Below are 27,484 nucleotides of genomic sequence, written 5' to 3'. Positions count from 1 at the left end.
CTGTTTCCTTCATGCTGACAAGTGCTCTATAAATGCCTAAGTTAGTGTGTTAAAAATTGGCTTGGAATTTTAGGGATCCAGAAACTACTTCAAATATGAGGTTAAAACTCAAAAATGTGAGAGAACTTTAAAACATAAGTATTTTTTAGTAGCTGTATTAACAAGGATGCCTTTTAAAAGTTTGCAATTTTTTTTGTTCTGTTTCCTTGAGAGCTGAAAGAGAGCCTACTTTACCGAAAATGCAGTACAGCAAGAATCCAGCTTAGTTGCTTAATAACTTCACTATTAAAAATTGGTAGCTTCCAGTATTATCATTCACAATAGAGCTACAATCTCAAAGACCAGGCTGGGAAGTGAGGAGCTGTGATCCAGCGGAGAGATGTGTGCCCCCTTTTCTATGCATGGCATCCAAGGACTCTTCATTTCCTCAATTCTCCTGCCTCATGAGCTGTGCAGGTGTGGAGGCCCTCACCTGTAGGCTTCAGAGACTCACTGAGAAGTAAGAGATTATGCCTTTCCCTGTGTTACACCTATAGTTCTTTTATTACTGTGGTGGCACACAAATAAACAGGCTTGAGGGGAAAAGCCTCTTTAAGAAATTTATTGACACTAGCTGCTGGGTCTTTAGTCACTCTTCCTCTCAGAAGTACTGCCCTTCTGAATATATACATTCCATAATAAACTAGATCTGTGTGGGAGTCTACTTAAAAACAACCAGCCTTCTCCCTCCTTACCTCTTCCCCCCCCCTTAAACAGATCTGCTGTGGAGCACAGCCATGTAACACAGCTCATTTGGCATAGCTGGCAGTGTGGCAGGTAGAAGCAGGCAAGAAGGCACTGGGAATGAGTACTGGGAAAAGGGGGGGGAGAAGGGACACCTGCCTGTCAAAGAGCACTTGTCAGGGTGATGTATATTTAAAGCTGGGCGATGCTGATGGTGAGCTGCATAGCTAGCCTTACTTTTCATTATTTTGAGTTTAATTGAAGGTCTTGGATTTGTTCATGCAACTAATGTAGGGATGAAGACTCAACTGGTGCCTTTCAGACAAGAACCTGGAGAAGGATATGTTTCCTTCAGATAAATGGTTTTCAGACCATCACTTTTTTTGGATGAGTTTCAGTTTGGGTTTTTTTTTTCCTCCTCCTGATTTTTGCTTCACAACTTCACCTGTCCCCAGAGAAACAAACGCATGTCTTGCACCCTGTGCTCCAGCAACCTCTGCCTGGACCTCTTCCATTATTAGTAGAGGCTGCTACTTCCCTTCTCTCTTTGGCCAAAGACTACATGCTTCACATGCCACAAGATCATCTTCCTGTGGCCCCCAGTGATTCGCAGAGGAATTGGTTTTCTCTTTCTCAGCTCAGCCTTGGGGGTTTCCCTTGCTTGGTTTGCCTGGTTCCCCCCAGGGAAGGGAAGCAGGGCCTCTTGCCCGTTATGCTGCTGTAGGTGCTGTGTCTGTCTTTGCAGAGTGGCGGAGGGGGAATGGAAGGAAAGGGGTGCATTGCCTAGTCAGTCCTTTATTGCTGACAGCACAAAACTGCAGCTGTGGGTCCTATTCCTATCATCCTGTCCCTGCTCTACAGCTTTTTTCCACCAGTTGGCTCATTTGGGAAGGAGCAAACAGATAAAATCCAGTGGGTTCTTCCTGGTGCTTGAATATATTTCTTCAGAATATATATTAGTTTTCTTTGGTTGGGAACTTTCAATTCCTGGGATGTTGTCCCTACCCCTCCGTTGCAGTACTCACGAGTTGAAAAGTGTGAGTGGCCCCCAGTTACTCTGTGTACATAATAGTATTTCTTTTGGTCCTGTGGCCATCCTGTTAACCTTTCCATTTGGAGTTTAGATTTAGTAAATTTAGATACCCCAAAAATGTTAGCAAATACAGTTGTACTTATTCAAAGAAGTTAGAGAAGGAAGCCTTTCATTAAAAAAATCACTTGGTAAAATTGCTTTTGACACACTCTTATTACAGAATTTTGTCACCTAGGAGCAGCACAGCAAATTCTGCCTCTGATAGATTTACTCATTGATTCTTCCTGCTCTTGTGCAAGTTAAATTAGGTGGTTTAGGATTTTATTAAATGCTTCTGGGTTTCAGTAACAGAGTTTACATTATATGGATGGAGACAAGAAGTACTCTAAATGCATATTCAGCCTGGCAGTGATCTTAACGTAACAAGGTAGATGGTATGATTTGCTCTGTTCAGGCAAGACCTTTATTCTTTTCAATATATTTACTTGTTTTTTCTGTAGGTTTAAATGACAGTTGCAGAAGGCGGGGGGGTGGGGCAGGGCATTGCGTGATACTTCAGGGTTTGTAGTAAAATGAATGATTTAATCAAACCTCTGACAAACTAGCTGTATATCTGGTCTGAATTTCAGATCAGAGGAAACATTTTTGGTGTTGGTAGTTAATTCTGCTTTCTCTGTTGGTTTTTCTGCCTCAGAGCTGCTGTACCACATGTCCATTTTTTCCTAAGCTGTACTTGAACTCTTCCTTTCAGATGCTTTGTAACCTAACTACCCACAAATGAAGCAGTTCACTTATTCCATGGGCAGTCCAGGCACAAGTGTGAAATCCCTTCAAACACTATGGCTTTAACTTTTGTTATAGGGGACATTCCATTTGGAGGAATAAGTTGCATTTACCTTCTGCATCTGAGTTTTATGAACAACATATAAATGTTGTTTGCTGTTTAATAAAACACAGACCATGCACCATTTTGAGTAATTTGAAAAGAAAACCACTAAAACGATGTTACTACTGGGTGTCTGATTGCCAAGTTAATCTCTTATCACAAGTCCCATTGATCTTCTGTTTGAGCAGCTGAGAGTCTATTTTATGTATAGTGATCTTTCATAAAGTTTATTCCTGGTAATAAAGCTAACTGGGGTGAGTGCCAAGCTATTCTCAGAGGCAGTCCGCTCTCGGCAAGAGAAGTATTTTATTTTGTTAGATGGGGTTATTGTTTGGGTATGTACTTGTGGCAGAACTGGTGAAATTGCTAGCGAGTGAGTCAAACTAGGTTCAGAGGTGTACTCTTACTGGTATGAAGTTAATGGCATTACTGCACAATAGACATTCAGATCTGACTGTTAATATGATGCCCAGAGTCACGTGCATTTTCTACTTATTACTGTATGGTATTACTAAATTGGATTGTTAATCTCTTCTGTGGCATGGCAAAAACCTTTAAAAAAGCACACTACAAAAGAACAAAAAAAAAAAAACCCTTTCACCCTAGAAGTTTATATGTATTATGTGCATTCAATTTGGTTATGTGTAAGAGGAAGTAATTTTTATTTCACAGAGCACAACTGTATTGGTTTACCTGAAGTTGTTGTTTCTATGTTTTTGAAATCTTTCTTCTAGTAGCCTACATTTGTGTTGAAGTACTTAATGTCTTGAAACCAAACACATGTGTAAATTTAAAAAAATGGATTTTAAAGTATTAGTAGTTAACCTTCTGTAAAGTTACTTTTCTTAAAGTAAAATCTTACTTTTCTTAAAGTTTTATTTAAAAAATTTATTTTAAAGTTTTCTTAAAGCTTTATTCCAGAATTTCTGAAGTATTACTGTGTATTCAGAAGAGTTCAATAGATGGCAGGGCACATGTTCTTTTAAGCCAATTAGTTTGTTAATATTCATATGAAAATGGCAATCTTGCTGCTATGCACCACAATCTAAAAATTTTGATGGTCTTATGGCAGGTTTGGGAAGCAGTAGTGGTTTTGTGTGCAGCTTTATGCAAATGCTTGACATTGCAAGGGCAGGTTGCAGATCTTGATCTGTTCCTCTGCTCTTGTCAGCTAAACTCCTGGGGGCTGGCACCTGCCTTCTAGGACGCTAATCTCAAGCAATCTCCCCTCAGCCTGTTGTTGCGGTAAATTAGTGGCCAATATCTTACCTTTGGTCTTCTCCTGCTCTGCTGACCCGCATATGTGGGAGTACTTACAATTTGTCATGGACTCAAGGGGTAAGCGCAGATGTAGATAGTCACAGGAGGACATGGATGTGCCTGTAATGCACACAGCACACTTGGGATGGTGAGGGAATGGGGCAGGATTTGCACCCCAGGTACTGAAGCACCAAGATGAGATGGAACTGGTGGGATGCTGGAAATTCAGTGAGAAGGAGGAAAGCAAAGGGATGCAGTGTGGCTTGATGTTCCCTGTGAGCTAGGCTATTGGGGAGAATAAAGTGTGTAAATCTCTAGTAGCATTGTGCTCAGAGCAGGTACTGATGACAAAACTAGCTGAAATAGCTCTCGTTAAAGTCAGGGGGACAGGTCACTGTTCAAGCTGCTTTAACAGGGTCTGAGCAGATTCCGTTGGCCTAGCTGCATCCATTGCCCTTTACATCTTTGAAGAGATTTCTTTACCGTCAGTCATAAAATTTAACCTTTCTTTTAAATTTCTCCTTGAAATCAGAAGTAAAGCACGCAAAAAAAAATCTGGAACACAGTCTTACCATGCAATAGCACATTACTATCCAGACAGAAAGCATGAATTATTATGTACCATATAAACAAAGTAGAGAAAATGGAAGGAGAAAATATCTGTTATTTCAGCTGATACTAATTATTTGTAATCACAGTGGAAACAAACATATTTTTTTTTCTTATTGCTCCTTACATGTCATTCAATTTTACTGATTTATTCTCCAGTAATAGGCAACCAACTGCAAGTGATAGGTAGTCTGCATCACTGCGCTGCCTGTCCTGTGGTCATCTGGATGGTGGCGTGGTGTGAAGGCCTTTTCATGATAAAGCAGAAGCAGCTTAGCTTTAGCCAGGCTGTTGTACTACTGTAGTCATTAATACCACACAGTAATTGTGGTATGCTATAGAGCATCAAGCTGTACAGATCTGTAATTGCAACTAATGATGTCCTTCCATCATGGCTTCTCCGAGCTGAAAAGTATCAGTGTGTCAGTAATTCAAGCATCAAATAAAAGCCTGTGTCTTAAAAGTATTAAGAGAGCCTTGTGAGACTTCTGCATCTCCTGGCACATAATGAAATCGGGCAATGTGCTCTGGCAACTTTGCAGTATTCCTTTAAAAAACATGTATTCTTACCTGAAGCATTGTTTTAGATCCAAATGTCAGATTTTGGGGGGTTTTATAGTTTGGCTTTTTTCCCCACTCAGATTAATTATTTTCATATGGAACTTCTAATGTTGGATTTAAAACTCAGTGCTAGCCTGCACTGAGGGTTTTTTTTATATTGGATCAAATCTGGGTTTCCTTTAAATAATTAATTATTGTGTAAATAGCTTACACAGAAATTTGGAAATAAAATACTGAAATGTTTGAGCTAATTGGAAATATTTCTAAGTCTGATATAGAACTGACAAAATTGCACTTTATGGGAGTAAAGTGTGATGCTGTTTTTCGCTGGCTAAACATTGCTTTTATCTTACGTGACATGTGACAGTGGTGACTGTAGATGAGAAATAGTCCACTTGAAATAAATAGTTATTTCTTTAAAATGGGAAAGCTTGGATTTATCAACTGATCAGCAATGTGCTGGTCTGCTGTACAGCTTTATTATACAGTAGAAGAGAAAACCCATATACTATCACAAAGCCACTATGTTTGATCGGTCTGGGACTTATTTGGCAAGTAAGAATGTTAATTTAGTGTATACTGGCTAAGATAACTAGTTGTCTGGGGGGTCAAGGTACTGACTTCAGAGGCATTTCTGAACAAAGATGTTGCAGTTGGTGGGTGGATGGCACTGGTCTCAGCTGTTGTATGAGCTTGCATAAATAGTATCATCTCCACTTTAATCTTTCGGGTGTTCAGAGGTAGTGTGCATATTTCTGTTTAACCCCTGGACACTTGCTGGCATGCATGACCCTTTAACAATTCCTATCCCTCTGTCCATCCTTGGCACCTTGGCTCCAAACAGTCTGGGAGGATAGCCAGTAATTTTGAAGTTTTTTGTTAAGAACATCTCTTTAACAAAAAGCGTTTTCATTTCAATGGTATAAACTTGCTGTTGTGCTTGTTACAGTGGTATATGGCACACTTCTAAAGTACAACTTGCATCTCCACTGTATGATATTTACTGCCCTTTGTGTGTAATGATTAGTAAAAAAAAAATACATTACAACTGGTGATGATGGTTACTGGACTTTGGCATCAGGAAAAAAAGCTTTGTTTTTTTAGTACAAAAACCAGCAACAAAGGCTTGGAGCAGTGTGTTTCATAAAGGAAAGTTGGATTGTAAGCTGCGTTTCTGGATAAGCATTTGATTTACCTTACCTTAAATTTTGAGAAAGAAAAAGATACTTAAACCTTCAGTCTTCATGGATCTGTCTCTTTAACATTAATGGGCCTTTTTCTCAGCAATTTTTATATTGCTTCAAAGATGTTGTTCTAACAGAGTAGTTTTAAAGGTTATTTCTGAGGCTTGTGGATGCTGTGCTTTGGGGGGAAGTGTCTAAAAGCTTTCAAGCATCAGAGCTTTCTGTGTATTCTTTTTTGTTTGTTTTGGTGGGGGAGAAGGAAAAGATGTAATAGATGGTGTATTGACATAAAACAGGTGGTTTTGACTAGTTTTTCTCACTTTTGGTGGTATACTTTTAATCATGATCAAATATCAGCATGGTAAGTGTAGCAAATGCAAAGAAGGGCCAAAACAAACTTCAGAGTGACCTGAACTATTAGATCAACAGAAATAAGTGGAAACTGAATCTTCCATGAAACTAATACCTGGAAAGCCCTGTGCACAGGGAGAGCAAGTAAGCAGCAAGGCTGGGGAATGGATTGCAGTAAGTTTATTTCCATTTTGTAGTGATGATCACACAGGTGCTAGCATTTATATTGCTCGGATACTTTAATTTCTTTTGTATGGATAGAGCCTTGATGATTCCAGAGATGGTTCACCCAAGATACTCCTGAAAGTTTGACTTGTTCTAGCTTGTGTTAGAAGAAACTGAAGTAATAGTTGTAGAAAAATGCTAATAAAAAAATTTAAGAACAACGTAGGTGGTATTACGTTATTGGACATCTCTTAGTTATATTATTCCCCCCCTTTTTTTTTTATAGCAAACTTTGGCCTGTTCCATTTTAACGGCGTTGTTGAGCGAGTTCTCAAGTTCAAGTAAAACCAGCAACATTGGACTAAGCATGGAGTTCCATGGTAACTGTAAACGTATATTTCAGGTAAACTAGTTCTGTATCAATATCTGCTACCTGTCTTTCCAAAATTTAAATATTGAGAAGCATAAGTACTTTCTTGTGCCAAGTGCATTCAGGTACAGTGCGTGCCTATCAGCATTTAATAGGACAAATATTATATTATAAATGCAGATACTGGCTACTTCAGGAAAGTTGATAATGTATTTTTAAAAAACTTTTTATCAAAAAGGTGCGGTCCCCTTTTGCCCATTTTATGAATGTAGAGCTACAGATCTTTATGTGGTTGGACTCTTTTAATTCCTTGGCTACCAATTGCAAACAAAACGAATACTCTGTGGAACAATGATAGTCTTAAATATAGCTTTGGTTTAAAGCCAAGGAGAGCTATGTATTTAAAAATATTATTGCAGATGGTGTAGTCTGGTTGTCTCAGATGTATTGTTTGGCCGGGCAGAAATGTTTTTGAAGGCATTGCTTTAAACTGTTGTGGAACAACTTACCAACCTTTTTTTCATGCCAAAGACCAACTCTCTCCTCCACCAGCTGTTAAAAACATATTGTTAAGTTTTTCTTTTAATGACTAGCATATATGAGAAAGGTGGGTTTTCTTTTCTTATTCTTTACATACACAAATTCTGGCAAAAGTGCGGGGTGTGTTCCGACTGACAACTTCAGAATATTTTCTGTGTTTTAATGAAAAACAGGGTGAAAACAGAAAATTAAAAATAAATACTTTTCTAAAGAGAAATTAATCAACATTTTAATGACTGAGAGACTCTATTAATATATTATGTTCGTCCTGACTATAGGAGGACGATCTGCGGCAGATCTTCATGCTCACAGTAGAGGTACTTCAGGAATTCAGCAGACGCGAAAACCTCAGTGCTCAGATGTCTTCAGTGTTTCAGCGTTATCTTGCACTAGCCAATCAGGTCTTAAGCTGGAACTTCCTTCCTCCAAATTATATCCTTTTAATGTCAGGCCCTTTATTTCAGCTGCCTTCTACTGGGTGATAAGTGAAGTCTTTGTGAGGAGAGAAAAATGTAAAACTTACAAGCCTTGTATATCAGAGAGACAGATCTCCTTATATATCCTTGATCTATGTTTTCTTCCATTAGTGCTCTTGGTCGCCCCTGCTAACAGATGCTTACATACAGAAGCTGCTGTTGCTCTTCATTAAAGTTTTGAAGTATTTTATATAAAAGGCAAAGCTAATTCAGTTATGGGTTGATGGTCTGTCTGGTTGGTGCAGGGGAGAGGAGAAGTGTAACATGTTTTAGTGCAGAGCCAAATGGTGAAGAGGTCTGAGCTCTGAATTTTTGTGCAGAGATCTGATCTGTCCTACTTTTCTCCCTCAGAGGAGGGGGCAGGTAAATGCCCCATCATCTAGGAATGTGCATGCTCAACCAATGCCCCATAAAAGAGCATGGTCATATACTAGAGTGTGTAATAGGTTTTCTTTGATCTGAAGAAAAAGTATTTGTTAGCTGAGAGAAGAAATGGCATCTCCTTTGTAGGCTGGTACCACTGCTCCCATTTTGACATTTGTGATGTGTGCTGATTATGAAAGTCCAGAGAAAGATGGAGATGGAAAGTAGAGGAGAAAATAGAAAACAGAAGAAAAAACAGTCTTAGTGAGGGAGAGAAGAAAAAAAGATAGAGTGCTCAGTCCAAAAAAATGGGCTCGAAGAATGTTGTAGAAATAATCACATCCTCTATTTAATAGAGGGTTGAGACAGCACTTGCAGTTAAAACATTACAGTGCCTCTTTTAATAGTGAGATCATCTTTAAGATGCTCAGCAAACTTTCCAAGAACCAAATTTTTAAGCTGGCTTATAAACTTTTTTTTTCTTAAAAGCCTTTTGAAACTGCTGCTAAGTTATACTGCATGAATCTTGATGTTGCTTTCAAATCCACTGTAAAGGATTTGATTAGCTTTTCTGGTCTGACAGTCAGAAGGCAGTATCTGTGTGTTTCTGTTGTCTTGATTCTGTTCAAAAATTAAACTTATTTAAAACTGGTTATTCCTTGGTTCACATTGCAGAATACCAGTTACATTGTCTTTATGGAAGGTGCCATGGATTAAAAATAAATACTGCACTCCTATTAATCACTGAAGTGATTTGGCAGGGGTCCAAAAAGGAATTTAGTGTGTATGCCTACAGGACCAAGACTGGAGTCAAATTATTGTATCTTATAAAAGCTTTTGGAAGAGGATTTGGGATTTGTAAGGATTCAAATAATGTGTGAACACTTTTTTTTCCTAAGCTGTAATCTTAAATAGAAAGGAAATGCTCTTGTGTTGTGCAGTGGTGGTTTCCTTTGAATTTTAGTCTTGTTCTCTGCAAACCTCTGTGTATTCCTAAATACTGATCTGGTTGCAGTTTGAAAGTGAAGTCTGGTGGAACTAGATGTTATTGTGGTTTAACGCTGGCTGGTAATTAAGTGCCACGCAGCCGCTCGCTCACTCCCACCTCACACAGAGGGATGGGGAGGAAAATTGGAAAGGAATGTAAAACTCGGGGGTTAGATAAGAAAAATTTAATAATTGATATAAAATAAAAATGAAAGAACAATAATAACAGTTATAATGAAAAGGAGGGAGAAGGAGAGAGAAATGATATCCAAAGGGAAGAGAGGCAAGTAAACAAGTGACACACAGTGCAGTCGCACAGCACCTGCTGACCGATGCCCAGCCAGTCCCCAAGCAATGATCGGCAGTCCCCAGCCAACCGCCTACCCCCCCCCCCCCCCCCCCCCCGTTTATATACTGAACACACTGTCCTATGTTAGCTATGGAATATTTCTTTGGCCAGTTTGGGTCAGCTGTCCAGGCTGTGTCCCCTCCCAATTTCTTGTGCCCCTCCAGCCCTCTGGCTGGCAGGGCCTGAGAAACTGAAAAGTCCTTGACTTAATATAAACATTACCCATCAACAACTAAAAACATCAGTGTGTTACCGACATTTTTCTCACACCAAATCCAAACCACCCCTGCACCAGCTACTAAGAAGAAAATTTACTCTATCCCAGCTGAAACCAGGACAGATATATACAAGCAAGATGTAGAGCCTTGGGAGTTCCAGTTTTCATTCATGCCTCTATATAATAGGAAGTGATTTAGTCTGTAGGTGCTAGTAAGTGTTCATTGAAACAGCTAAGTAAGCCATACTGCTGCTTAAGTTGAACAATGTTTTCTGCTGTTTGGCCTACTTTAGATACTACAGGTATCTGTTAAACAAGTTCTGGCCGCACCTGGAGATCAGATGGACCTTTAGTCTGAACCACCCTGAATGTTGTTAACATGGCAGTATTTCAAATCTTTACATAACTTCCGTTCCACTTGATACTGTCGTCTTGTTTTCTACCATTGGACGTTTCATTTTGCTGTAAGAATTACAGCACCAGCTTGGGTCTTCCTCCTCAATGTAGCAACCTATTTTCACAGGAGTTGGAATGGCTTTAATCGTCCTTGAGAAATGTGGGTCTTAGCTGATGAAGATTCAGTAACTGTTGGGGCTTGCAGCACCATGTTTATTGTGTTATGGCATGAACCTTCCTTAATAAGCCTGGTTTAAAAGTAATTGTTGGCTGTTAGCTCATGGGCAGTGAAACTTAACTTGGCTGTGGTTTCTAAATAGATAGCACATTACATAAGAATGTAAGAATTGCTGTGTTGATTGATCAGTTGGTGTCCTTTTGGTATCTTCTTTCCAAATCTTGACAGTACATATGGCAAAGCAACGGACATAAATTTAATACTGGAAGCACAGAGTAAAATGATCCATTGTATCCTCAGAGAAATCTTTTTTCCTATATTTGGTATTTCCCCTGGCAAGATAGTATTGATTCTCAGTATGCCCTGCAGCATAACAGTAATCTGCAGCATTTGTATGTAATCTTTAGCAGGATTCTTGTACCTCCCAAAAAAGGAAGTAGCGTAAGTGTGCCTTAACTCTACAGTGACCATCACCAAGAGGCATGTTATTTAAATCACCAGGTTGTGAGAACTGCATCAAGAGAGATCACTTTTCAAGAGTTCTTGTGCTGTTGTAGCATAACTTAGAATGTGTCACATCGCTAAATGCAGTCTTGGACAATGCTGCCACCATTCATAATGCAAGAGTTGTAGTAAGCCTGTATTGTCTATTGCTAGCATGAAAGATGTATTCTGGAATAGCCACCTCATTGGAGCAATGAAAGAAAAGAGGCTGGGACTACTTTCAAGTTGGAACTTTGTATTTTTCAAGTGTCTGGGGATGTTGTGCCTGCAATAGGAAGAGCAGGACATGATGACATAGGAGGATTCCTTTCAGTCATGTGCATTTCTTCCATTTCATTTTCTAACACACAGGCAATCATCTATTGTTACTTTTATCTGCTGCCTCAAGGTATTAGTTCACCTGGTGTTTGTGGATGCTTCAGAGGGTTTTGGCAGTATTGTTGGCAGTGATAGTAACATAGGATTCCTATTTTGCACTAAGAATGTATGGTAGTCTGTTGTGGCATGTTGGCTTCTGTAGAGTTTCTTTTTTTCAGTGCTGTTACAGCACTGTTAAATGTTGTTTACTTGGATGGAACTAGTTTTAACTGCATCTTTTCTTAGATGAATGTTTTGACTAATTAAGGAGGTACAGGTGATCAGTACTAAGAGGTACAGCCTTTTCCTTTACAAGAGTGCCTTCAAGGATCTCACTTCTAGTTCACTGTGATTGTCCAAAGTCTCCAGTTAAGGAGCTGAATGTTGCTGGGCTTTAATGCATCTTGACATGGACATACATGTCCTGTGGAGCCAGGGTGTAATTATAATTTATATTTTTACCTCTAGAGATATTTCTCACTTCTTGGGATTTCTCTGTCGGCAGACACATTCTAACAGATTTCAGATGAATGTCCTCAAATACAAAAGTTCTTAAAGAGAATGTAAGATTTTTGTCCAGCTGTCTCCCCTTTATGAAAAGGTGTCTGTTATCTATCGTTAGGAGCTGTCGTACAACTACTTACCCCTTATTCTGTAACCCATGGATTAGGGAACAGGCTGCCCAGGGAGGTGGTGGAATCCCCATTCCTGGAGGTGTTTAAAAAACACATAATGTGGTGCTTAGTGGAATGGTTTAGCGATGGACTTGGCAGTTCTGGGTTAACAGTTGGACTTGATGATCTCAAAGGTCTTTTCCAACTTAAATGATTCTGTGATTCTATAGTATGTGAATAAAGAGAAACCTGAGCTGTAGTTTCTTGATTTCTGTTTGGTGCCTCTGCTTGCTTGGAGGCAAGCTGGCAAATTTTCAACTGTGTAGAATAGGGGGTTGGATTTAAAATACAGGTTATGTAAACCTAATGGGATGCACTCCACTAATGTGCGTCATTGCTGTTCCATTGAGATTAATGGTGCAGTGGCAATTGTATGAACTGACTGAAGCTTTTGTCTGATCTGAATGTTTGGGGTTTTTTAAGTGTGTGTGTTCCTTAGCCACGCAGTTAAATGAACAAAGCTTTTCATATATCTGTTTTGAAAATGTCTTCTAAACCTCAAGCCAGAATGAGACCTCTCTGGGAGATCCTGTGAACTATGTAGTTCTGCAGACTTTCAAGATTTGAACTTGGTCCAACCCAGATTGATATCATCTGTTACGCATAATGGAAGTGCATGAGAAACACACAGAATGCTCCAGGAAACTTGAGGTTTGTTTTGAGGAATGATTCAGGTTGACATTGCTGCTGAAAAAGCATCCTGCCTTAGCACCTCCCATGAGCATGATACTGAGCAGGGAACCACCTGGCTGGAAACTTCTTTTTTAGCAGGTTGAGGTCCCCAGTTCGATTTGTTGCAAAAAGTGCAGGTTCAATCATTTCTGTAGAGCAACACTACAATTTCCTTGAGCTTTTCTTAGGCCTCTGTTTGTTAGCAGCCTGGAATTATCCAGGATTTGCTACAGCATTCTGTTGTTATCTGAAAGATGAAGGGTTGGAGTACTATCCTGGCTATTGCTTGGGATATAAAGAAAAATTTTATGTAGTTAAAATACCTGTATTTAAGAAAAGTGCAAGAGGGGGCTGCATTTTACTTTTATCAGACCTATCAATCAGGTGAAAACTGACCTGACTTTGAAATCCCCGATGTTTACAAGTTATTTCCAGGGTACTATGTGTTTTCTTGACAATCCTGTCTAGCAACTTTTTAAAACAAAGTTGGGCAAAGCCAAGAAGATGGACAGATCCCCTGAATTTGGTCATAATTACACCAAACATGTTTGTGTTGATACTGAACTTCTTAACAATTAGTCTTTCGTCGTTCGGGTTGTCCTGAATGAATTTTGGAATCGGCTTGCAATGTAAGAGCATCTTAAAAGCATTAATGTCAGAACAGGAAAGGAGACCCAGTAAATGACCCTTTTTAATAAGGGGAACTGATAAAATATATAGGTGTTTTCCTCTTCTGCTGTCTTGCTTCAGCAGTTTTAAGTTTCCAGTTTTACAGTGACTTGTCATCAGCTTCCTAGATTGCAGCCAGTATATAGTGGAATGGTGTGACTCTGGAGCTGCATTTGCATGGCAGTCTCTTCTGTATAGGTGCTTTAAGTGAAAGTGATCAGCTTGCATACTATTAGCTGTATAACCATAGAAGCAAATTGTGACAGGAGCTTCAGAATCCACTTGGAATGGTCAACATGAGCCTTGGTACTGGTATGGTTACACTGCTAGCGGCTCCAGAATTGGCCAGTTTTAAAATTAGCTTGGGTCCTTCTACACTTCCTATGCCTGTTGCTGCAATCAGAGTCCAGTGTCTCCAACACAAAGTAGTTACTTCATTCTCATGGCAGTTAAGAATACCCGTGTTTAATAATTAAATGTCTAAGCATACGTTTCTTCTGAATGCTGGATATGTTCTGCTGAGTGTCAGTTTTATAAAGATCTGTGAAGCATTTCTCCATAGGGGGCAGCAAGCCTCTGCATCAATCTTGGGCAGTTGCTCCTAGACTCATGTGCTTGGCTGACTAGCTAGCAAGCCAGAGGAGGTTTTAGAAATCCAAATAAACTCAGCGTGTTAACGTTGTAACACTGGATGTCAAATTTCCAAGCAGTTACCTTTCTAATGCAGCTTTTTATTTGTAAGATACAAATCTAAGACTGACACAACACTCTCCAGAAAGGTTCTAAACAACAAAGGTAAAGTGATTAAAATAGTGTTTAAGAAAGATATTTGGGCCTTTGCACTCCTGAAGTTTTCCCTCCATTTGAGTTATTCTTCATTCCTGGGGACAAATTTGTGAATGGGGGTCTAGCAGAGGAAATCTCAGCTTTGATTTTTTTTGAGTTCCTAATTTACTGCTTTGTCGAAGGGCAAGCCTTACCTGTCTTAGGAAAAAGACCATGGGATCCATTCTCAGATATTGGAAATTGTGGGAAGTCCTGAAGTGAAGCATTACAATCCCTTATGGCTGCCTTAGGATATGAAATATTTTGATACTCATCTTCACCTGTCAGTCCCTTCCTAGGAGAGAGGCAAAGAGTGGGAGGAAAACGACGTTTATCTTTAATTTTCTTTTTTTCAAGAAACATGTAAACTTTATTTTTCCAAATTACTTAAAAGGGATTACTTATTGCTTCAGCTCATGAAACAAAACCAAGAGAGCATAGAGCTAATGGCTACATACATAAATTTAGGCCAAGATAAAAGAAAATCTGTCTTAAACATTATGGTCTTCTCCTCTTCCTCTCTAAACACTAATTAGTGAGCATATGAGCCTTATCATACGTTAAGGTATCTGGTTATATTCTTATGCTTTTCAGTAGAGCTTTGTACATCTTATTGAATAATCCGTTCTGATTCAAGCAGAAGTTTCTAGTCTTTAGGAATTGGTGTCCTAAGTCTTGTGAACTGGATGAAACGTTGCCATGTTTCTGGTAGCTGTTTCCTAGCTTGGATTTCCAGGTCATTAAAGTGAATTGTAATGACAGTTATTAATTTTTCAGTAGAATTGGGAACATTACAAGCATTTGTATTGATTGTAAACCACTTCTGGTGATACTTTTTCATTCAAAAAACAAAGAAACAAAAAAAACCTTACCCAGACCCCTCCAGGATGGCATAGTAGACTGATGTATGCTTATCATGTCTATGCTGTAGCTTGAGCGCTTACAAAAAAGTGTTGCACTGGTTCTGTACTTTTTGTTTCCTCAGAAGTATTGAGAAGTAAATTCATTTTTGGTAATGAAGACTGCATTTGTCCCATTGTACATGGTACATGGACATATCCCATAGTGCATTGTACCCATGTACTAGGTGATTTAGTGCCATTTTTTTTCAGGTTGGGCATAACTGGACTGCTGCTAATAAGGCTGAACCATAGCACAGTTGAGGTATTTCATGGCAGCAAGCATCTCCACCGCCAATTTATGCTGACGTTTGTTTGCATACATCTAGTACGTGATGCAAAATGGGTATAAGATCTCCATGATGGGTGCAGGCGTAATTTGTATTATTCACTGAACAGATAATTTACCCACAAATCTGCTATTGTCAAATGTGTCATCAGTCCATTAGCGTGAGAATCGGTACTAAAAATAACAGGATAGGGCTGCTAAATACTGAGGCTTGTTAAAATAGTGACAGCAAACTAGCTCTTCTTTCATTCCATGTGAAAAGTGTTATGTAGCTGGTCCTCTCTGAAGACTCAAGTAGCGAAGAGCAAATTGATTTTCCAAGACTGATGAAGATCTATAATCATCTTCTGGTCTTGATATATTTCTTGATATATTTATTGGAGAGTTACAGTAAAGGACACTCTTGTCGATGAACAATTTTAAATCACTGTTTTTTCTAAAACATTCCAAATGAAAAAATGAAAAGGGAAAAAAACATAGCTTAATTTGCCATATAAAATTAGTTTTATTTTTTTAAAATATGTAATATTACTCCTGATAAAGGATGCTTGTATGTGATAATTTCATGCCCATACTTTTTTTTTTGTTTTATCTGGGAGAACTGAACCGTTTTTGATCACTTAAATTATGCCTGTATTTCAGATGGAAGTAAAATAGACAATTCTGTGAATTTTAGTTTTTCCTCATCTGAAATAATGCAGATCTGGTATGGTTCAACACACATTGATATTTTTGAAAATGGTGAAATTGGTTTTGTTTTGCACTAATGTGAAAATCCCTGATTGTTCTCATGCATTATAATGTGCTGACAACAGTTCTGGACACATACCACCAGTGAAGGTCCACTTGGTACTGTGCCTTGGAAAAAGTCGCTTTTTTGGAATGTGATGCTGCACAGTATTGTTAGGAATTTTTGGTTTTGGCAGAACTCGGAAGATAAGTGTAAATAAACTAAAATTGTGCATCCTGCCTTGTGCCACAATTCTTCATATCAAGCTAGATGTTTGCTTATATATTGTTCTTTTAAAGCCCGTCAAAAGTTAAGCGGTCTGCTTTCTGACTTCTAGACATACAAGTACGTTTTGAGATGCCTTTTTATATAATATCTCATGACTTACAGTACAAAAGTTAATGCAGTTCATTACCAGTAAGTAAATTACATGAAGCTGAGCGTGCTGTTACTTATTTGAATGGGTTAGAAAGGGATCAGAGAGAATAATGAAGGGTTTAAAAAAGACAAATAAAAACGTTAAGTTGCTGAGTTGAAGCAGTTTTACTACTACTTGGGTTGGAGGGTGTCACAGAAGGACACTTTAAAAAATCTTTAAGTACTTTTCTGCATGATTGGACTGACAAAAAAATGTAACCTGCTTGTTTAAATGTTTTTGCTCATGTCTCTGTTTTTTCTGTACTAGAGCACTTGCAGAATTTTGTAAATCAAGTTATGCCAGAACACATGGCAAGAAGTAAAATGAGTGCAGCAAAATCGTGGCTTCATGATGTGTGCATTTTTCATGTGTCTCTTACAAACGTGTTTAGTATGACGATGCCTTGTGGTGCCTTATGCTTTTGTTCTTCACTGTGTGATTAAAAAAAATGTAGATTAATGCAGGGCTAACATATCTGCATTCTGTGACGCATATTTGGCTATTTAGAAAAATAGGATATGGATTTCAGTGAGCTATCTTTAGCTATCGTAAGGCCTTTTTAAAAGCTGCCAGGAAAATTTTTTAGAAAATGATTTCCTATTTTGCATAAATTTTAACACCTGTTAATTGCGGTTGCTTTTTTCCCTTCTCGCTGTGTCACATTAGACACTCTGGTTATCAAAGTGATCGTATCGCTATGGTATGTCTCATAATTATGATCAAACTGTTATCTAACATTCCTGGAGCATTCTTTTTTTCAATACTTAATACCTTTTATTCCTTGGCCTCATGCATGAATTATGCTGTGTATGTGAAGAGGCTTAAAGTTTGTTTCCATTACATTCTTTCTGAATGGATCCTGTTGTATCTAGGATTTTTTTAAAGCCAAGTAGGAATGTTATTGTTGACCTTGACACCAGATAACTGGGCAGACATTATATAGCTATGTTTGAATCCTCACAAAATGTGATGCTAAAGCCAACAGAATCCTGGCGTGAGACCCTCCTGGACAGCAGAGTTATGGAGCTTTTCTTTACAGTAAGTTTCTTTCTTCAACTTTCATAGTCCAGACCACAGGGAAAGCAGCTCCTTCCTGTGCTAGAACTATTGTTGGACTCTTCCTTTTGCATCAGGTAGGACTGATTCTGTTAACTTCAGCTTGCTTATCAAAGCACACAGAAGTGTTGTTATTTTTCCTAGGTTACCAAATGTGTGTATTGCCTATAAATTGCTTTAAATTGATGACCATTAACAAAAGGAAAAGGTGTGTGGTTATCTAAACTTTTTTACATTTAATACTTCTGGACATGTATACATCAAATGAAACAGTGTGGTGAGCAGTAATTGAGTATATCTTTCAGATAAGGTGTAATGGCTCTCAAAAAAGATCAAATGAACAGTATGTTTGCAGATCTTAAAGCATTTGCTCAACGGAACAGCTGAAAATAAGCAATGTAGTTACAGTTTTCTAGCCAGTTTCAGCATACAGAATTCTTCATCTCTTTCCTCGGCATAAAGTAAATTCAAACAAGTTAAAATAGATTAAGTTAGGAGGGATGGGGAAGAGTAGAGTTGGGAGAGGGGAATGTAATACTCTTATTTCTATAATTTAAACTATGATATTAAAACCAGTATTATTTTCTTCCTACAACTGTTAGAAGTTTGTAGTCATTGCTCAGCTAGAAGTTGCTGCAGCAGCAACATATATTGGCTTACATATTTGTTTACTGTGCTGTGTTATATTACATCTCTTGGGACCTGAGAATTCAGCGTTCTCAGGCTATTCTCATTTTTGCAAAACAGAGAAATAATGTGCTCAAAACTTGGATGAAGCTGTTGGTAGGCAAAGTAAATGTAACTCTCCCGTGCTGCTTGAGAGAGTTGTCTGATAAGTGTTTGGATACATGTCCGTCCTTTATAGGATTTTTTGATAAATTAGATTAATTTTTTTAAAGTTTTTTTTGACTGCAAGTTTATCTGTTCCAGCAGTTTTGAAAAGGTGAAAAAATCACTGGCAGAACTCTTAGCAGCTACACACAATCTGAACAGCTGTCTAGACTATCCAGACAGTTGCTACTGTCAGCTGTGAACCTCCACATGCAAATAACTTTTTGGCTTACATATTAACCCTTCATCGTTTCATAGTATGAAGTTGTCAGAATTAGATAATCTGTTTCTTTGATTGGTTTACCATTACTAATTCATGATAAGAATAATGTTTTGAATAGCATGCAGAATTGTTTTAATACATTTGCATTTTACTTAATAGTAACCAAAACTCGCCTGTATTTGATTAGTTTTGAATGAATGCTAGCCAGGGCAGTATGCTGTCAGTTTTGGGTTTAGATTCCTGATTTGCAATGGTTGAGGCTTGTAGTCTTAGTTTGCTATTTGAAGTAATGTAAGTGAATGGTAGTAATTTATATTCATTTATCTGATCTGAGAAATTTTAATAACCCTGCAAAAGTTGGCAGGACTGCCATGTTAAAGAGAGCGCTTTCAGTTCTAATCTCAGCTTAGTGTGGGAAGTGTATTAGGAGGGGAATTTCTTGCAAGGTTTGTTTCTCCTGCTAGTTTGATCTTTCAGAGATTAACTGTGCAGCTAATACAACTAGTTATGAGTTGGGTAATGTTGCAACTATGATGCCACAGAGAACTGGTTAGTGTTTTAATGGTACTTTAGTGTATAATACTGTTGAATAATTTACCTAAATTTGCTTCTGGGTGAAAAAGCTACCCTGTATTTATGTATTTATTTATTCATTCATTAAGTCTTATGTGACAAAATAAGAGGCACAAGCCTAAGAAAATTCTTTAAATCCATATTTGACAATTACAATAAGTATGTGAAAAAATAGTAAGATTTGAATCTAGCAAGTTTTACCAGTAGAAGTAATGACATAACAGTTTGCAGAAATGTGGGAAGATTACTGTTGGCCTTGTATAATGTAAGGGTGTTGCCAAGGAAGTGATGCATTCATTTTTGTATATGTCTTCAGTGTTTACCTCTGCTAAAGAAGCATCTATATAATCTTGATTGAACTTGTTGACTAACTTTAGCGAGACTCCGCTGCCTAGGCATAGTTAGCATAATAGAGATGACTGTCATTATTGCTGTTTTTAGAAGGAGCAGTATGTCTGACTGGCTGACATCTGTTTCTCTCTTTAAAGCATAACATTCAGTAGACAGTTCAATTTTCAACGTGTAGGTGAGACTTAACTAAATGTTAGTTTCAGTGAGTTAAATCAAGGCTTGCAATTTTGTGAGCAGAGTCTCAATCTTGATATTTACTATGGTTTAGAGAGCTGTAGAAACCGTTGCATTTCAGACTGAATGGAAGTTATAGTAAGCTTTTTTTGGTGTGTGCTCTTTTGGATTGAGCACCATGTGACTGTTGTAAGAACACCCTATTTTCGTGTATTATTAACTATCTCACTTCCCGAAAGGTACATCGAAAAATCAGAGAAGATACAGATATGGCCCAAGATTCATTACAGTGTCTGGCACAGCTGGCATCTTTGCACGGGCCAGTCTTTCCCGATGAAGGTTCACAAGTCGATTACCTGGCACACTTCATTGAGGGATTACTGAATACTATCAATGGGTATGTATGCCTGCTCTCTAAATTTAGATGGCATCATTTAATCTTTAGTTTGGACTGTAGCATATCTGTGTAGAGAACTAGCACGGCTTGCTTATTTCTGGGTATACTTGTGTTTACTGTTGGATTACTGAAATTCAGAAAAAGCAGTTTAAAGCAGGTAGTGCTTAAGTAATATGATGTAGATTTATTGATTGAAAACATATTGAAAAAAATCAATTCACTTTTAGCATTTTTTTTAACGGCCAAAACCTAACTGCTGTTTCTATCTATAGAATTGAAATAGAAGACTCTGAAGCAGTGGGAATTTCCAGTATTATCAGCAACCTGATAACTGTATTTCCTCGCAATATTTTAACTGCCATTCCAAATGAACTTTTCTCTTCGTTTGTTAACTGCCTTGCACACCTCACTTGTTCTTTTGGAAGAAGTGCTGCCTTGGAGGAAGTGGTAAGTATCCATTCTCAAATAGTAGGTAGTCATTTTTTGTTTCTCTCTATTTGTGATAAGCATGACATGAGAATTTGGTTGTTTTGTTAGTAACTGTTGTGCATTCAGTGGTTGTGTTCTAGATACTTCTGAAATCACATCTGAGAGGATTTTCTTTTCATTTCAAACCACGTAATGAACATAATTGCACACTGTGTGTATCTTTCAGACTTTATTTTGATTTAAAGCACTCCTCTCGATTTTAAGAGGAATAATTTAAAAATATTAAAGTCCTTAAATATTGCTGACTTACTCTTGTAGGACTTCTGAAAACTGATGTACATAATGAGCAAACTACAGTCCTGAAAACTTAAAATGACTGCATGAACATATGGACAGACTGAAACTTAACTGCTGTCAGGAGTTCCGAGTCAGGAACTCTTGTTTTAAGTGAATGTAGCTATTAAGACCTGGTTTTAACCCCATACTTCTAAGCTGTTCAAATGATCCCTTCATTGCTGACACTTCAAATTCTGTGTACAAATCTAGCACATGAATTCAGAGGATTTTTTTTTTTTATGTTTACTACTTTCAGACTTTGGCTGTAACATTAGAGAGATAGCCTAAGTCTTCTGCTTCTAAAAATGACATTAAAAATAAAAACTTCTAAGGAGACCTAGTTTAAGGAAAAAAGCCCATAGAATGAAGGTGAATAATCTTGCACTTAAGCTACTTATGTGCAGTAGCTATTGTTCTAAAATGATACTATTAAGATACTAGCCAGTATTTCCCCATTGCCATTAAAAAGTACAAATTTTTACCAGTTCTGCTATATTGACTGGGCTTAATTACCTGAGTTTGAAAATAATTACATAAATAATTACAAAGTTGATGGATTTGTTTCTTTACCAGAGAACAGAGGTGTGTTAGCATTCATTGCAGGGCATTCAATCATGTCTTTGCTGCCAGGTTAAAATATATTACATCTGGCCCCACACTCAAACTTTCAAGTGTGTTAGTGTCTTAATCAAAAAATTGACAATTAAATTTAGAATCTAAAATATAGGTACTCTCCAAACCTTATTGGTCAAAACTTGCCCTGCTTTTCAGATTCTTCTAGTAGAACATTGAACATATGTTCTGGTGCTCACTAACACATTTAGGAATGCTCCTGAAGCCTTTATAGAAAAGATTCAGCAAAACCGTAGGCACCTATGTTTTAAATTAAAGGGACTAAAGGGATATTGTTTCCTCAATTAGCCTCTTGTTACTTCAGAGCTAGAATGTGCAACCATGTTTATCGAAAACAGTGCTCAACCTAACACCATTCAAAACACTTCATCTCTTAGTAAAAGATTATGGTAGCTTGTACCACTATTTGGTACAAAGTTTTTGGAAATGACTGGTCAGTTATGCCTAGTAAACTGTGGCTGCCTACACTTAAATAATCCCAATAAGTTTTGCTGAAGAAAGGTATTTTTACTATTAAACTTACATGTTCTCAGATTCAGCAACAACAGAAAGAAAGAATGCAAGATTTCTTGTTTAAGAGAGAATTTTCTCACTGTCCTTGAATATTTATATCATTCTGTGGAAAGACAAACATTATAGTTTCACCCCTTCCATTCTGTCATAGATAGCTCTTACAGATATCTCAACTTCACTCTGTCTCTGATTTGGAGAATGATACAGAATTCTGTGCTGATGAGCCTTCAGAATAATAGTTCTTATACCTTAATAGTGTGTCAGCAATAAGGCATGCTACCAAGATTTAAGTTATTGCTGACATAATCCAAATGACATAATGATACTGCGTGCTGTGCCTGTAGAAATACTGCTTTGCATCCCTGAAAACCATCTTTTGGCTTAGGAATGTCCCAGCCATGGTTAATGTGTTCCCTTGAGCTTCTTGCTTAGACTGTTTGTAGTGACACCTTCTGTGAGCTCATGTGCTGTCCTCAGTGCTGTGAGGGTTAGTTTATTGTGCAAGTTGGACCAGTAATCTCTTCCTTTAATAGCACTGGATCTGAGAGAAGCAGCTTGTTCACAGCTGTGCTTAATCTTGCTTAACAATTAATGCTTATGCAGAAGCAGAAATCGAATAGTCCATCTGAATTAGTGATGAGTATGAACAGGATGCTGGGTGAAAAATCAAATATAAATAGAAATTATACCAAAGGTTTCTTTTTCTCAAAATGAATCTTAATGCACTGTTCCCGTTTCATGGCATTTTTAAAAAATGTCACGTGATGGGAGAAATCATTCTGAATTTGGTCCTCTCTGCTGTGCTTCCAACTCTTTCCAGCTTGTTGCTGCTTGACAAATTTTAGAAGTGTTCTTTCTTCAAAGGGTCAGCAGACTGAAGGAAGAAGTAGCAATTTTCTTTTTTTCCCATACTAGAGAAATTAAGTATCTTTGCTTTGACTTTACTGGTTGGATCTTGCCTTTCCTGAAGATCTGAATTCTGAACTGGGCTCTGCCATTGCTTCTGTTGGATCCATCAGAATGATTCAGCTTCCCCATCTACAGCATGTCACTTAGTTTACCTGTATGACACCTTTGGTAGCCTAGCTGTAGCTAATATAATTGAGGATTTTTGGTAAGGCTCCTTTGTGACCAAATTTGTTCAGTATGGATAAGCTCTTTCTGCTGTTTGGGCACATAGTTTATAGAGGCACTTATTAATCCTACCTTCCTGATGAGAATACTGTAAAGTGTTAAAAACTTTTTTTTTTACCGTGACATTAACTTCTGTATTACCTTCTGAAATTAATGAATTGAGGGGTTTTGTTTTTCATAAAATGGCATACCTATTTATTGGCTCATGCTCTGGATTCTTATAGATTATTATATGTATGTTATAAATGTAGATATATTACACATTTCAGAATATTTCAGGATTGAATGAGTTGTCTATGAATTCGGTTGTCCTTTAGCCAAGTTTTAAAAAGACTTGTTGTGGTGTCCATCCTGTATTTGTGGCTTATGTTAACTTAGAATATAATTTTGCCTCTCTTTGTCATGTTCAGGTTTTGTTTTCACACTAGCATCAGTGTCCCCCATATTTAACTTCTGTAAATATGACCGCTTTGCAGTTACAAAATGGTGCTCTGAAGCTATCTTGAAATGCTTCCAATGTGATATCAGTTTTCCCTCTTAATCAGTCATCCAGACAATGTTTTCTTTTCCTTGCCTGTTCATCCAGCTGTGTGTGTAACTTCACTGAAAGTCAGGAATTCTTCTGTCTGGAGCATGATTAAGGCCTTAATATCTCTTTATTTCATCAGTGAATCATTTTACTAAGCTCAGCTATCTCAAAGTAACTTTTGCAACCACTCCTGTGGGTTAAAACTTCTTAGAGGAAAGAAATGTCCTTTGGCAGCATCCATATGGTCACATTTTAAGTTACTTGAAGTTGGATATATTTACTGAAGGTCAGTTTTTTGCATCAAATAAAAAAAGTTAGTAGGCACATTAAAAATACTTTTAAAAAGAAATGGCCTCTTTGCAATTTGGGTTCTCTAGTTTGCCTGTAATGCAGGACTTTGGTTTTTGGATGTGTTATTCCCTTTTGCAACTTATGTACTACATAAAAACATAGATAAATAACTAAGAACATGAAGCATCTGTTACAATGCACTAAGCAATTGGAGGTGCAGGCTTATTCTGTGGAATTCAGCTTTTTTGGGGGTTTCATTCATAGAATGAGAAGTTGTGTATCATCATAAAAAATGGCTACTTGCAGTGAGGTTTCTTGAAAACATGCAATCTTACAATGATTTCCTCTGGAACAGAAAATCATCTTTTCTCTCTATTTCAGAAATAGCAGAATACGTATAAATCTACATGCACATGTTCTGTATTTGTATATTTAATTAGAAAGAAACAGCTCAGTTCTTCATTGTTACTAATAAGAGCTGAGATGCTTGGCATCCTTGTGGTAAAAGCTCAGTAGCTCCTGTGTTTAGGTAATTATGTATTAAAGGTTTAATTTAAGACTGTATGTGTTTTGAACATCAGATGAAGAGAAATGGCTAACACTTTGACAGTCTTTTTTAAAGCCTAGCAAGCATGAAAGCTGCACTGGCCTTTTCAGTGCATTGCTTCAGTTCATTCTGATCCTTTCTTGGCTATCCTTAGATGGGGTTTGAGACTGGTTTTTTAATTGTTTCAACATTAGAAGAACATTTGTTAAATAATAATGAATATAAGTGTGTTCCTCTGGCTTAGTTTAGGAATAAGATTTTTGTTGCATTTCTTTCGTTTCTTACAGCTTGACAAAGATGACATGGTATATATGGAAGCATATGATAAGCTGCTGGAATCTTGGCTTACTTTGGTACAAGATGAAAAACATTTCCATAAAGGTTTCTTTACCCAACATGCTGTGCAGGTCTTTAATTCCTACATTCAGTGCCATCTAGCTGCTCCTGATGGTACAAGGAATTTGGTAAGCCCTCATTCTAGTAGTTCTTGATGATGATATATAGTAACTAGCCTATGTCTTTTGGTGTGTACTGTATTATGTAGCTCAAAGGAGCTAGTATGGAATGACTATCTGTTACTTCAGAAATTTAAAAATTGCTGAATTTGTTATTCAGTGGTCATTTTCCAATCTGGCTCTCTCATTCTGAAGAGGAAACAAAGAAATACAAAGTTGGAAGTCACTTTAAAAAAAAAGGGGGGGGGCGGGGAGAGAGAAAAAGTAAACCTGTTACTCAAATCACATGCATTTTACTGTTCTCCCACAGATGCTATGGCTAAACTTGTGAGCATCCTTCTCTGGACTAGGGTCTTAGTTAAAATTCCCAGTGAAATTGGAAGCCTTTTGTATGATTGTTACCTTCCATACATTATCTTCAAAGTATACTTTTAAAGTATAATTGGCGTGCACATATATCTGAAAAAAATTTGAATGACTGTGCTCAGACTAGGAGAAACTTGCAATGTTATCTGTTCCTTTGGATAAAATTAATTCCCAATTGAATTTTTGAGGTGATTGTTCTGGAGAAAACCTAAAAGCACCTGAGGTATCTTTTGACCCATGGAGAAGGCAAGCAGATTAGTCTCTTTGCCAGGAATCTGGATCTTATTAAATAGATTCTTGCACAGAGTTGGATGTAGATGTTGGATGAATTAATTATTGCATAGATTCAATTCAATAACTATATAAACCCCTCTCTTTAATTTGATGCTGTGCGAAGATCTCAGAGATACCTCATTCTGAAAAGCACCATATAAAACTTAATTCTGCTATCTCAGTATGTAACAGATGCCGAAACAGAAGTATTTCACAAGAGAACTCTGAATTCATATCAGGCAGTCTTGACATAACTTGTGTACACAGGTTAATTCATGTCATTCTGTGAGATAAGTGATTTATCCCATGGGTAACCTTTTAAAAGCCACAGCTGGCATTTTAGAATGCTTCTTGTTCAATATCAAAGCAGTAACAGGAACTTTCAGTCTGCTTTGAGAGCAGAGGCTCACCCTTCAGTAAACAGCTGCAACTTTGAAGTTGTCAAAAGAGAATGATTTGCTGCATTACATAAAGAAAAGATGGGTTAAAAGCACTTTGAATAAGGAGTTGTGTGTGGATTCAGTTTTTCAGAGTCTCTATAGAAACAAAGCATGTTTTGTGAAATGGTGATTTTGAAACAATGTGAACCCATGTTTACTCCTCTGTTTAACTATTCTGTGTCTAATTTAGTACCAGTCTGTTGTTCATCCATGCAGAACACCTTGAAAGAAAAAGCTAACATAATGTTGAAGATTGTGATGATAATATTTAACAAGTGTAACACTAATTGGTTTCTTCTAATTTTGTTGAAATAACCAAAGACTGCCAATGGTGTGGCCTCTCGGGAAGAAGAAGAAATAAGTGAACTGCAGGAAGATGACAGAGACCAGTTCTGTGACCAGTTGGCCAGTGTAGGCATGCTGGGGAGAATTGCTGCAGAACACTGTATACCTCTTCTTACAAGGTACAAGAAGTCGTCATGTAATGCAAATTGATAAAGCCATCCCATATGAAAAGCCTGACTTTGCCAAAACCAGTGAAGTTATTTTATTGTTATTTGCCCACAGCTTATTAGAAGACCGAGTGACAAGGCTTCATGGCCAGTTGCAGAGACATCAGCAGCAGTTACTTGCCTCGCCAGCATCAGGCTCAATTGACAATAAAGTGCTTGATGACCTGTATGAGGATATTCATTGGCTTATTTTAGTCACAGGTTAGTGAACAGCTTTAAATAGTACTTATTCTGGTACTCTTATTGCAGCTGGAACACCTCAGGAAAAAAAAAAATGCCAGTATATCAACTACTCTTAATTGACTACACATTTTATCCCTTATGATGCTTTCATTTTACATACACTGCTTGCAAACTCTTTGTTTTACTTTCTTCTTCCTTGAGCAACGTGAATGTTATCTTTGAAAGATGGATGAAATCTTTACATGAGGCAATGTCCTCTGGAAATTCCACAACTGATTTTGTTACAGATTTTTTTGACATCTGTTATCAGTCAACCTATCAACCTATTCAAGAAATTAAGTCTGTTCAAGATACCAGTTGTATTGTCTGGGGGCACATGACTTTATAAGGGAATCAGCGTGAGATCAGGATAACAATATTACTCAGTGGTGGCAAAGAATCAAGTAAGTTCCAGAACCACTCAGTGCTGATGATCCATGTCCTGGCGTTTTATTATGTTTCAGGGAACTGGAGTCTGGAACCTTTTTGGGTTTGATTTTTCAATGGATCTTAC

At 37.6% G+C, this 27,484-nt stretch overlaps 1 protein-coding gene across 1 annotated transcript in view; it reads left to right on the top strand.

Annotated features, from left to right (window-relative positions):
• The window catches only part of XPO4 (exportin 4), an 83,494-nt gene that overhangs the window by 32,112 nt on the left and 23,898 nt on the right, over nt 1-27,484 (top strand). The window contains exons 5-12 of the mRNA XM_055701943.1: nt 7,059-7,175; nt 7,961-8,114; nt 17,611-17,723; nt 20,133-20,290; nt 20,563-20,737; nt 24,990-25,166; nt 26,558-26,700; nt 26,804-26,949. Coding sequence (XP_055557918.1) covers nt 7,059-7,175; nt 7,961-8,114; nt 17,611-17,723; nt 20,133-20,290; nt 20,563-20,737; nt 24,990-25,166; nt 26,558-26,700; nt 26,804-26,949 — 1,183 coding nt within the window. The remainder of the gene's footprint in view (nt 1-7,058; nt 7,176-7,960; nt 8,115-17,610; nt 17,724-20,132; nt 20,291-20,562; nt 20,738-24,989; nt 25,167-26,557; nt 26,701-26,803; nt 26,950-27,484) is intronic.

This window comes from Falco cherrug, chromosome 2 (genome assembly GCF_023634085.1).
Source record: "Falco cherrug isolate bFalChe1 chromosome 2, bFalChe1.pri, whole genome shotgun sequence".
Classification (NCBI taxonomy): Eukaryota; Metazoa; Chordata; class Aves; order Falconiformes; family Falconidae; genus Falco; species Falco cherrug.
The sequence above is the reverse complement of the archived record's forward strand: the minus strand, read 5'-3'. Positions and strand labels throughout refer to the sequence as shown.